General features: G+C 36.2%; 1 protein-coding gene across 3 annotated transcripts in view; it reads right to left on the reverse strand.

Moving 5' to 3' along the window:
* ttyh2 (tweety family member 2) overlaps positions 1-13,429 on the reverse strand; it is a 136,826-nt gene that overhangs the window by 89,793 nt on the left and 33,604 nt on the right. For all 3 annotated transcript variants that reach the window (XM_030121718.1, XM_030121720.1, XM_030121719.1), the window contains exon 2: positions 10,013-10,185. In XM_030121718.1, coding sequence (XP_029977578.1) covers positions 10,013-10,185 — 173 coding nt within the window. The remainder of the gene's footprint in view (positions 1-10,012; positions 10,186-13,429) is intronic.

The raw sequence follows: 13,429 nt of genomic DNA on the forward strand, positions 1-13,429 counted from the left end.
AACAAGAACAGTATGTTGGTAAATTTACAGGCAATCGGACACTCCCTCCTTATAAAAAAAAAAAAAAAAAAAAAAAAAAAATGAACAGCTCTTTACAAAGACTTGGTTCCCATCGTTCATTTCAAAGAGCTGTTCAAAAGATTCGATTCGTTCATGAATGTCGCATCACTATCAGATAGTGCACCCTCATGACCGGATGGGGTGGGGGTGTGGGGGTCACGATGGACGTTACACACAAGGTTTAGGAACACTAGGCTTATTTCTAGCTGGGTATTTTTTGCAGTGCATTATTGAAGCCCTGTGTGTCTTTTTTCATGTTTTTATGTTATATACACTACCAGTCAAAAGTTTGGACTCACCTTCTCATTTAAATGACATGAGATGGACCAAAGATGGCCGACAAGTGCTCAGCATCAGTGGGAACTCCTTCAAGACTTTTGGAAAACATTTCAGGTGACTAAGAATCTAAAATATAAAACATACTTTGAATTATGTCACGTTTTTTTAACTACTTAATTCCATTTGTGTTCATTCATAGTTTTGATGCCTTCAGTGAGAATCTACAATGTAAATAGTCATGAAAATAAAGAAAAACCAGGTGAGTCCAAACTTTTGACTGGTAGTGTACCTGATGTGAAGCACACTGAGTCTGCCTTGTGCATGAAATGTGCTCTATAAATAAAGCTGAACTGAACTGAACCTTTATTCATTCATGAATCTTACATACTGAACCTTTAATGTGGAAAAAACATGACACAATTAACAATTAGCATTTAAGCTTTTCAGTAACAGCGCTATTTTATGAATCAAGTCACGCAGTGTCTATGCAAGCTACCTTTTCATGAGCATTTCTGAAAGTCAAAAGCATTATTTCTTCATTTTAACACTGCTATAAATTGCAGCAACTGCGTAATTTACTAGCTTTTAAATGCTAATGATAATACTAATAAATGTGTAATACTGTATGATGTGATGGTGGTGGTGTGAAACTATGATGTTTTCTGTGGCTATACTCTGAAAACCTGGAAAAATGAAATGAGAACAGCTCTACCTTTCTGGCTTCAAAGATCATATAGCTGGTCAGTTCACCACAAACTGCTTTGCAACTTTTGGATGGTTTCCAATTAGATTTTGATAATCGAGTATCCAGTGCCATCAGCAATCAAAATGTCCACTTATCTGATGAAATATCTCAACATCAGCTGAATGGGTCGGCACAAAACTTATGGCCCTGTGACAATATATCATGGAAGATGTTATTGAACCTGACTTTACCGTATTGAGACTTTAGAGGTTGTTTTCTCATCTGAAAAAAAATGTAAGAAATATTGGAAAAGGAGGTACCACAGTGGAAGGAGGTTTCTGGGCAGCTGGTGTGACACACTTTAATTCATCTTTAATGTGCAGAGGGCCATTTTGAAGTCATTCTAAGTTTTAGCAAACCGGATATAAATAATTTAACATCATGTAAGAAAGGCTGGTTGACTGGATGAGAAAAGAAAGATAACCTTGAACAAGTGGTGCCAGGCACAATAAACCCCGCCCCTCGCACCTATTGTAGCTTATTTTGGCATCGATCCAGCTGATGTCATCATGTGATGTTGTCAGCATATCAATTGCTTCTATATATGTGTCATGTTTGAAGTAAATTGAAACAAAATTGTTGTTTTAATAGATATGTGAACTTTTGCCCATTATAACTAAATGGGAGAAAAAAAAGATTTTGAAAATTGATAAAACATTTGAACTTTGACCTACTTTCCCAAAATGTAATCACATCTATTCTGCATCACTGGTGATCTGTAAACCCAATTTGGTATGAATTCAACCAATAGTTTTGCTGCTGCAGACATTTGAAATTCCGCTTATTATAAGTAAATGGGGAAAAAAAAGATTTTAAAAATCCATAAAAAACTTGAACTTAGACTTACTTTTCCCAAAATGTAACCACATCTATTCTGTGTCACTGGCAACCTATACACCCAGTTTGGTATGAATTCAACCAATAGTTTTGCTGCTACAGACGTTTGAAATTTCGCCCATTAAAGTAAATGGGGAAAAAAAAGATTTTAAAAATTCATAAAAAATTTGAACTTAGACTTACTTTTCCCAAAATGTAACCACATCTATTCTGTGTCACTGCCAATCTATAAACCCAATTTGGTATGAATTCAACCAAAAGTTTTGCTGCTACAGACATTTAAAATTTCGCCCATTATAAGTAAATGGGAGAGGAAAAGGGATTTTAAAAGTTTATAAAAAATTTGAACTTTGACTTACTTTTCCCAAAATGTAACCACATCTATTCCAAGTCACTGGCAGTCTATAAACCCAATTTGATATGAGTTCAACCAATAGTTTTGCTGCTAGTGTTAACAAACAAGCAAACCAAAAACAATACCCCTTGCCTCCCTTTCGGGTAATAAATACGTACGACATGGAGCGCCTTATTTGTGCTTTACTGATCCTTTTTTCAATGATTCACAACCATCACAGATTGTACTTTTAGGAGTCTGTCTAGAGGGATTAAAAAAAGGCTTTAAGAGGGTTTTTCCATCATTTTTATAATTAACCAATTTACTTGCGATAAAGTTGAGGGTGAAACATGACAAAAAAACCTCAAGATGTTTCTCACATTGCCCACAACAGCACTGTGTTTCTATCTTACAACAGATTGAATGCCCCAGGTTGGACTTAATTAAATAATACCCACTAGCTGCTAAACATGACTGTCACATGGTTGAGAGAAGTCGCCACTCCTCTGGCAACAAATTCAATTAACTTGTTTCTGGTGACTGCAGCTCCTATTGATCAACTTAATAAGTTCATTCTAGTGATGTAAATGCTGATTATGCTGCATCAGTCCCAGTGTTTTGTTAACTTTATTATAGACTGTTACTGATTCTCAGGTTGTAAATTTTCATCAGGGGCATAAAAAGTCAATTCACAGGTTTAACACACAGTAGTGAAGTTTGACAGAATGAAAACTTTCAGCAAAAAAAAAAACAAAAAAACAATACTACATGCAGTGAGCGAGCTAAAGGCTGTATTACTGATATCATTCTTTATCACAGCTAAAATAGAATGTCATTTAACATTTGCACAGTTTCAGTTAACCTCAGACATGATGAAATTCTAAAAGCCTCGAGCCAAAACAATTTAATGCTTTGCTTCTCTGCCATTAAATCTGATGAAAAATACAGGGTCAGATATCATCTCATAAACACAAAAATTTCTCAGAGGATTCACAATTTTTTGAAAAAAGCCATTTTTCATGCTATCAGATGTCAAACTGTATTTATGATTAGTCCTTTTCTATCCATGAAGGATGTAAAAGGAATCGACGCTAAAGGGATTTAATGAGAGATCATCAGTAACAAACTGCAACATTCTGTCTGTTATTTCAGCTGTATTACAAGACCACTGATGCAGAGGAGATGAAATAAAATTACGTGGCTATGCTTGACTTATTCTATAGTCTGCTGACTTTGACAAGCTAAAGTAATATTGAAACCTATCAACCTGAAGCTCTGTGAAATACTCTAGTCGTGTCCGATATTTTGTACGGGACAGTAATCATGAAAACATTCTTGTATTTGTTATAGAGCTGTGAAGATATTTTAAAATAAGAATCTGTCATCAATGTGTTGGTTGTAAGCTTTATGATTAACTACCCCACCCCCCGAAGGGGAGGGAGGCAAGGGGTATTGTTTTTGGTTTGTTTGTTTGTTTGTTAACACACTGGCAGCAAAACTATTGGTTGAATTCATACCAAATTGGGTTTATAGATTGCCAGTAAAGGCGGCCATACACTGTGCGATTATTTCGATCGTTGTACGCAGCTCCATCTCAAACTGTGCGAATCAATCGTAAAGTCAGGCTCACGATTCATGTTCTCACACTGATGCTCGTATGCAACCTGACTGCTCACACTGTAGGACCATACACCAGAGGACGCACCACACGTTCCAGTGTTGTACCTGGAAATACAACGTTAAAATACCAAGGAATCCGTAAAAGTGCATAGACGATTGTGTATTGGCGTGAGTCACGAAATGGTAGTGCTAAACAAAAACCAACGAGCTGCTTTGACAATATGTGCCATTATCTGCGGGGAATCAAAAAAAGAAGAAAAGACGACGACGTGTTTGGTGCAGGAACTGGTTGGCCAGACATGGACAGTATGGGCTGTCAATCCTACAGCAAAGGGAACTAGAGGTAAGCTGCAAAAGCTAAATTGCACTAGGCCAATAGCCAGCTACTGTAAGCTTAGAGTTAGCTCACAGTAGCTGGCTGTTATTGTATTTGCACATGCACAGTGTGAGAATTTGAGGCACATCAGCTCGTGGCACTGCTTTGACAGTCCGATACCCTCACGAGGAGCGAGCAGGATTTCAAACAGCTCCGTTTTCCTTGCGAACACACGATTGCTGGTCGTGAGGTGGTCGTGAGGTGTTAATGGCTTCTCCTTACCCCATGTACACTGCACGAAGCATGACACACGATTAGAGGCACATCTGGCCCGATCCCAGAAATAGTCGCACGAGTGAGAAATCGTCTCTAAAATCACACAGTGTATGGCCGCCTTAACCCAGAATAGATTTTATTACATTTTGGGAACAGTAGTTAAAGTTAATTTTTTTTTTTTTAATTTTTAATCCCCCCCATTTCCTTATAATGGGCGAAATTTCAAATGTCTGTATCAGCAAAATTATTGGTTGAATTCATACCAAATTGGGTTCATACATTGCCAGTGACCCAGTATAGATTTGATTACATTTTGGTAAAAGTAGGTCAAAGTTAAAATTTTTTATGAATTCTTGAAATCGTTTTTCTTCTCCCTTTTAATCATAACAGGCAAAATTTCACATGTCTATAAAAACATCAATTTTGTTTCAATTTACTTCAAACCTGGCATATGTATAGCGGTAATTCATATGCTGACATCATCACATGCATAGACATGATGACATCAGTTGGATCAAAGTCAAAATAAGCTACAATACGTGCGAGGGGCGGGGTTTGTTGTGCCTGGAACCACTCGTTAAACATTTTATATGTAAGATTTGTATGTATTTAGACTTTGTTAACATCTGTGATAACAGCTCCTAAACTGTGTTTCTATTTTCAGGACTCTTGTGTTTTTAAAGGGAATCCCTGCACTTCTCTTCTACAACTGTAGCTACTGTTAGCTTAAAATGGTGTCAACTAATGTCAACAAAAAACACTATAGAAACTTCATGTAAGCACCTAAACATGTGTAAACTGCGTTTTGTATGGTCACGGCCAAAAGTTTTGCAAATGACACAAATGGATCCTTTACTTTTATGTGATTTATTTGTTAATAAAAGCCTGTGAAACCTATATAATACTTCACTGTAAAAAAAAAAAAAAAAAAGATTCTGTTGTTTTTATGGAAAAAAAACTGGCAGCTGTGGTTCCCAGAACAATACTGTAAAAAACACATCAAACCACAAACATATTACGGCGTAACATGTAGATTTAACATTGGACTTAAGTGATATTTACATGTCTAAAATGTTAATGTACTTTTTTATTACTTTTAAACAAAAATTAAAACAAGTATGAGAACAGGCTGTCATTTCAACATTATGGTCTTGCAGTTTAAATGGCACCACTTCCCAAAACAATAGAACTTGAAAATTTCTACATACAAATCTGGTTTTGTTAACATACTCTTCCACTAAAAACTACAGCTATATTTGATTTAATTGTTAAGACAAAAATCTTTTCAAATAAACAACTCTGCATTGCATTATCACTTACAGTTTTTTTTTTAATGTTGCAATTTTACAACTTTTTGGTCTTAATCCTACGGTTATTTTTTACAGTGTTCTGTTTCTTAGTGTACCTCAAAAACACGTGGCAGCTAATTTTGTGAAAACAAACCTTGTGTCATTTACAAAACTTTCAGCCATGATTGTATAAATAGTTGTCGTTAGCATCCCTTCTAACAACATGAGAAAATTGAAACATTGTAATTGTAATTTTGCTGTGCTTCCTGGAAAAACATGAGCTACCATCCATAAATGCAGAGGAAAAACATATACTAATGTCATGTTCCAAAACTGCCACTTGGAGTGTGCATGTCTGCTCAGTTTTTATTCACATTTAGAATTTCTACATTAAAAAAAGTGTAAAGACTGACAATGTTTCCACACTTGGTGGAAAAGTCGGTTTATCATTAAAAGGTAGATTCAAATAAATGCAATGGAAACTGTATTATTACGTACATTTGTGTGTCTGCATGTGTGAACCAAACAGGAGACTGCAACATTCACTGAATTAATACAAGAAACAAAAATGAAAGTCATGCTGAAGGGAAAACAGCAATGGAATGTCAGTGTGCATGACGACTTGTAAGAGCAAATGTTTGACAAAGGCTTTGAAAAATGTGTCTGAAACAGTGTTCTGTGATCCAGACCAGTGGTTCAGCTCAGGAGTAAAAAACTGTCAGACAGTTTCAGGTATTAACAAAATACCTCCTACATCTATTTAACAGCTCTATGATGATAATATATGAAATTATGGAACAACAATGGAACTGTTGACTTCTAGCCACAATTAGTTTAGCCCTTAGGGGTCCATGGTCATGGCCTGATATGACAATTTCAACATGTCATAGCATCGGAAGTCAGTCACATACACCACTGGGGACAACTGCATTTGAAAATGCAGACTTGAAATACTCTCCCACTTTTTATTTGATGTTGATAGAGCAAATACAACCAGAGATATGATGGTTCGAACTCTGAGCAAACAAATGTGAATTAAAGTATGAAAATGAGGTGGGGTGGGCGTTATATTTCTCACCATATCTTCGTCATTTTTTGTCCTTTTCAAAACAGAAAAACAGGCCAAATCTGTGGATTCTAATCCACAGACTGAATTAGCACTACAGGTAAGGGTGAGAATGACCCCCACCTGGAACCAATATTTACTTTTAAAGTCTTTGAAAAGGTTTGTTAAGCATCTTTGTGTTATTTATGCAATAAATTATATAAACTTTTCAAATAGGATTTTATCTTTTTTGTGTGTTTTTTGGCCTTTTTGTTGATATAGTAGGTTAAAGTGAAAAAAATAATAGACAGATGAGATAGATGAAGTTGTGCTGAAAAAAAAGACATCAAACATGGGTATAGTAAACATTAATTTATATAGCATATAAAGGCAAAAAAAGTACCCAAAAACAGCCAAAATAGGCTCAGACCCCTAAGGGTTAATATAAAAGAGAAAAATGTTCATGACTTGAAGGAAAATGTGTGGAACAGCATCAGCAAACAGCTAGATTATCCGGATAGTGAGGAGTTTGTGTTTTTTACCTGGACACTGGACTTAGACCCAGAGGAACAGAGGATCTGGGTCAACCAGACTGGAGACCCACTGCAGATGAGGCTTCAGCTGATGTTGAATCCATTACTACCTCTTTCAAATGACCTGGTTTGAATATGTCACAAACTTTGGTGGCCGTGTGAATACTCTTGATATGTAGTATTCACCCACAAATGTTTCCCATATTCATGTCATTTTTTCATCATACCCCTGATGCATAAAGGTCTCTAGGATGGAAACCCTTACGAACAAATTGGCCAAATAAAGTTAAGAAAAACTCAAAATCTCCTTAATTTAGAGCCTGTAAAGTCTCTGATAATCCCTCATCCTTTGACCTGTAATCCACTGTAATCTATTTAGCAAATGAGCTGGTTAATAGCATGACTTGAAAAGTCTTATTACTCATGTTAACACAAGCGTCATAGCTAGCAGCTGCGAAAAGGCTGACCTTAGTATTTGGTGTGAAATGCTTTAAGTTGAGGTGATATTTCAGGTTAAGATAGTAAAATGAAACACAAAAGCCCTTAAAGGAGTGATATTTTGCTTTTTTTTAAAAAATGGAATTAAGCATTTTAAAACATTTCCCTGTGGTCTACATAAACTGTAAATGCTATATATACTTGGGTCTGAATTCTTCATTAATTCAACTCCGCAGGTCCATCTTCAACTCTATTTCTGAGTAATGACACCAGAAAGGTCGTTTTGAGCGCTGGCCCTTTAAATGCATGAGACACTTCATGCTCCACCCCCTCCAGGTTATTGACTGTGCTGCTCTGTCCCGTTTAACTGCTTGTTTTCATTAATACAACCAACAACTGAACATTTTAGGTAATCGGCTCGAAGTTTGGACATATTTTCAGTTTTTACTACATCTGCTGCTACTAATAAACAATTATGGCATACTCAGAGATATGTTAGTCGCAAGTCTTGACGTTACATGTGCATATGTCATGATCTAGCTAGTTATAAATGTAACAAATGAAGCAGGAATTAAAACAGGTTGTAGAAATCCACTCAATTTTGCCGGAATGAATGTAAAGATAGCTTTGCAGCACCTGGAGGGTTCAAATTCAAACTTTTGGAACTATTAGGGTCCAAATACACAAATAAATGTACCAAAGACTAATAAAAGTGGGTTTAACAAAATATGACCCCTTTAAGACTGAAATGACACACCACACTCCAAACCTTTTGTATCCTAAATATCATGTCTTGCCAGATTAAAGATTCCACTGCTGCCAGTCTTGTTGTGCTGTAGTGTGTTTGCTAAAGCTACGACTGGATTGCTGCTGCTCGGGAAAGTGTCAACGGAAGATAAGGTGAATTGGATTTCTTTATACAAATTCCTGCATTTATGGACATATTTTTAGTATAGACTACAACCGCTGCTGCTGATAAACAATTACGGCGTACTCGGAGAAATTGTTCATGCGTAGTCTTGACCTTATATGTGCAAAGTCGAGACGTAACTAGTTATAAAACATAACAAATTAAGCAAGAATTGAAACGGGTTGTAGAAATCCACTCGATTTTTGCCAAAAGATAGCTTTGCAGCACCTGGAGGGTTCAAATTCAAACTTTTGGAACACTTAGGGTCCAAGTACACAAATAAATGAACCAAAGACTAATAAAAGTGGGTTTAACAAAATATGACCCCTTTAAATCAACAGTTGCATTTTGACATTTTGCATCTATCACGTTTACAAAGCTACTAAGGAAGGAACACATGTCATATAATTAATCTGACAAAATGAATGCAATTTCTTTTCACGAATCATAATTTATTATCAAGGCTGTTGAAGTGAAGGTTTCGTTGTTACTTTTAACCGGCTGGCTGGCAACAAACACCATATTTCCAGACTGCATAATATTCATGAAACACCCACATCAGCTGTGTTTTAACCCAGGGCTATGTTATAGTCCCCTGGGAGTCGGAACACAAGCACTAAGTTTGTCGGTGCTTTTATGAAGCTCAAAGAAAACATTAAGCCAGTGTTGAATCACACAAGTGCCCAAGCATGGTGCATATAAAAACACATGTCCAGAGTCAGGCTCAAAGAAAACACTGTCAGTATATATATATTTATCAAAAAGTTCTCCCTTTTGGGTAGTTATCATACTCTTTTAAAGCAGATATCATGCAAGAGAAAAACGTTATCACAGTCATATCATCCACATCAATATCTCATAGAAGGAAAGAGGCTTAACAGAGAGACATCAAACAGTGTTTTCATCAAAAAGAAGGAAATAAAAAGGACTGGCTGAGTCTTTGCTGTTTGTGAGTCTGAACTCCAAGTATTTGCAAAACTACAAATACAGAAAGAAATATGGACATATAACCTAGGAAGAGAGACCACGAACGCTTTGAGAATACAGAAAAATAAGAGGCAGGTACACAAATAAGCAAATAAACCGAGAGAGAAAGTCTGCAAAGGTGAACTAAGAAGATATGGATCTATTGGAGAGGTAGTGAGTGGAGAGTGTTTGCAGTGAAAGCATTACAGCACTTACAGCTGTCAGAAAGGAATACAAAATGACCAATAAGGACAAGTGGAAAACACAAAGAAGGGGAGACATAAACACAGACGACCAGACAGGCGGGGAGTGTCGACGTGCACCGTAATGAGTAGTTAAATCCTAACAACGGGTGTTTTCTCACCATGTGATGAGGCCGGCAGCCACAGCGGACCAAGTGACGCAGCACGACTTGGGGCTCTTGCTCTCCTCGTCCTCATCTTTGCGGCAGCAGCAGAGGATGCTCAGGTAGATGGCCAGACAGAGCAGGTTGAGGCCGAGGCCAGCAGCCGCCACACAGCTCAGGAATATGAGGGACTGGAGGGGGGGCAGAGGAGTAAGAAATATGATGCTTGCAAAGTCAACTTTGTTAGATTTGTTAAGTTTGATGTGTACGTATGGACACATTACCCATCATTATTAGTGGAAAAATAAATGATGACTCCACTTGAAATGCATTAAAAACAAAGTCTTAAGCCTGCTTTGACAATGTAAAGCAGGGGTGTCAAACTCATGTTCTTTCAGGGGTCATATTCAGCCCAATTTGATCTCCAGTGGGCCGGACCAGCCAAATAATAGCATAATAGCCTAGAAATAATGACAACTCCAAATTTTCAAGTTCAAAAAATAGCTTTAAATGATGAAACTATTTCTATCCAAAACAAAAAAGATGTGAATAACTGGAAAAAACTGAAATTTCTGAAGAAAAATAAGTACAATTTTATCAATATTATTCCTCAACTTATGATTTATACATGTGTATTACAGATCAGATCTACCAAGGCACAAAACAGACAGAATATTGTTAAACTTGCACTTATTTTTCTTTAGACATTCCAGGTTGTTCATATTTCTTCAGGTTATTGACATTTTATTGTTAAAGGATATCGGAATTTAATGTTCTTTGCAATAAATCAAAGAGAAAAAAATTGGTGTTGCCATTATTTAGAGGCATAATGTCATGTTATTTTTTTCACATTAAACTAAGAATAACATTTGGAGTCATTATTTCTAGGTTATTATGCTATTATCTTGATGATTTTGATTACTTTGATGCCCTTGACTGTTAATATCTTCATGGTAATTTTTGCCTTTTGCACTTTGTAAATTCATCCTGTGGGCCAGATTGGAACCTTTGGCGGGCCGGTTTTGGCCCCCAGGCTGCATGTTTGACACCTGTGATGTAAAGAGTAGAAAGCACAAATATTTGTGTTCAAATGAAGGTGTATCAGAAGTTGTCATAAATCTATAGTACAAATATACCGTTCTCCATAAAGTCTGAATAATTCTGTTTTCAGACACATTCCTCTTTTTATTCCTATTTATACACATTAGTAATGAACTTTTGACTTGATCAATGATAACATACTGAGTCCCAGTTTCACTCTATCTATGAAGAATAAATCATATTGTCACAATCATTTCATAAGAAAAGGTAAATATTCCAACTTTATGGGCAATAGTGTAGATACAACGAAAAACAGATTCCACGGACATGTAAAAAGTTGTACATTAACAAACAATACAATTTTTGCAGTATCAGCTACAAAACCTGCCATCTGAAAAATGCATTCATTCATTCATTCATTTTCTGAACCCGCTTTATCCTCACTAGGGTCACGGGGGTCGCTTGAAGCCTGTCCCAGCTACTTTTGGGCGAAGGCAGGGTACACCCTGGACATGTCGCCAGTTCATCGCAGGGCTCTGAAAAAATACTACTGATACTGATGAAAAATGGACTTTGTTGAAAAAACAAAACAAAAAAAATGGCATGTTTTCTTGCAGAATCCTATAAAGTAATGAAAACCAATAAATAATGCATTGTTTTTGGACCATCTTACTTTTTACAAATAGCATTAGATTGGAGGTTTTGTTCTTTGGCCATCATGTAGAAGTTTATCTGCAGACTCAGTAGTTCACACCCACACAGGTCTTTCCAACTAGACAAGAAAATATACAACCTTAACCTCTACAGCCACACTGACCAATCAAAACCCTGAAAAAGTAGGGAAGCACAAATTGCACAATTTTTAACAATGCTGATACTTCACGACATTTCAGCCAAAAGCCAGTGCTGATACTGATGATTACTGTCTGTTTCTTTATATTATCAGCCCCTTAACACATAATTATCACTTATAGTAACAATTAAAAGAAAACAATGCATAAACTTTAATATAACACATCAGATCTACCACTGCCACAGGTGAAAATACATCTAATACGATACCAGCAAGTATCAGCCTACACCAATGTATGGCTGATATCTATCACTGCATCCACATGAAAAAGCCATTACTGGTTCCAACAGTGCAATTGATCTTCAGTATCATTAAAGGGTAACTATAAAAAGCAACATTAGCATCAACGTTATTTTGTAAATATCCACTATATTTCTACTATAAATTTACACTATTCAAAAAACAATAAGTTTAGAAAAAGTCAGTTTTCAGTGAAATACAACTACATTTCCGTGCGCACAAAAGGCACATGGAAAAGGCTACGTTTTGTAAATCCTGCTCTGTATGTCAACAAGACTTAAAACAGACAGATTACATAATAGACAACTTGATTAAAACAGATAAACCATCAACTCTGTAAAAAACTGATGCTTTTCTTTAACACAGAATTATATGTTTAGAATTGGGATTATTACCCGAGTCAGTTTATTTGATAATGAAAATAAATCCTGTATATCCTCCTGTAAAGAATTGTAATATACTTTGCATCTCTTTATAACAACATTACAGCCTCAGAGCATCATGGCCTAAGTCATATTTTTTTTTAGGTTATAGCCAATGATGCAGAATGAAGCAGCAGTGTTAGAGTAAAGTTATGCAGATATCCCAATTTGACCAAAAATATGACAGGCAATTATGTTATGAGGCTCACAATATGTTACATATGAGAGGATATAATGTTATCACATACAGTACATAAGTCCTCTGGTTTGTAACTATATTTCACACATAGTTTGTTATCATGTAAATACATGTAAATACAAGATCACATGTGTGTATATTTCATATGTAGACACTCAATATATGAACAAAATTTGCATAGAACACATATATATAATTTATTTAATCAGGTAAAAAACCTCAATGAGATTACAAATCTCAAACCTCTCCATGAAAAGCAGCATAACACACAGTTTCTGACAAGACAAGACATAATCAACACATAATACAAACAAGTTAAAACTGACAATTAAAAACAATCATTTGTGTAAGTTTCCACCCTGTAAATACCAAACTGAACAATAGTTGAATGCACATTTACCATGAAGAAAAATGTTATTATTGTACCATTAGAGCCTCATGTTCATTATCATGTGCTATAACTCTGGATAAACACTTATAATCTAGCCTCAACAGTTGTTGCGATTACTGCAGTAATAACACACTAAAAACTAATCAACATGTCTGCACCAGCTCCTGAAACAGGGCCAACTCCTTCCTGGGATGGTGTTATCCTCCAGCCTCCAGCTGGAGGGCAGACACCTCCTCACTCATCCCTGCATCCACTCCTCTTCCTCTTTCCTCCTTTGCCCCCCCCCCCC

This window comes from Sphaeramia orbicularis, chromosome 19 (genome assembly GCF_902148855.1).
Source record: "Sphaeramia orbicularis chromosome 19, fSphaOr1.1, whole genome shotgun sequence".
In the NCBI taxonomy this organism is placed as follows: Eukaryota; Metazoa; Chordata; class Actinopteri; order Kurtiformes; family Apogonidae; genus Sphaeramia; species Sphaeramia orbicularis.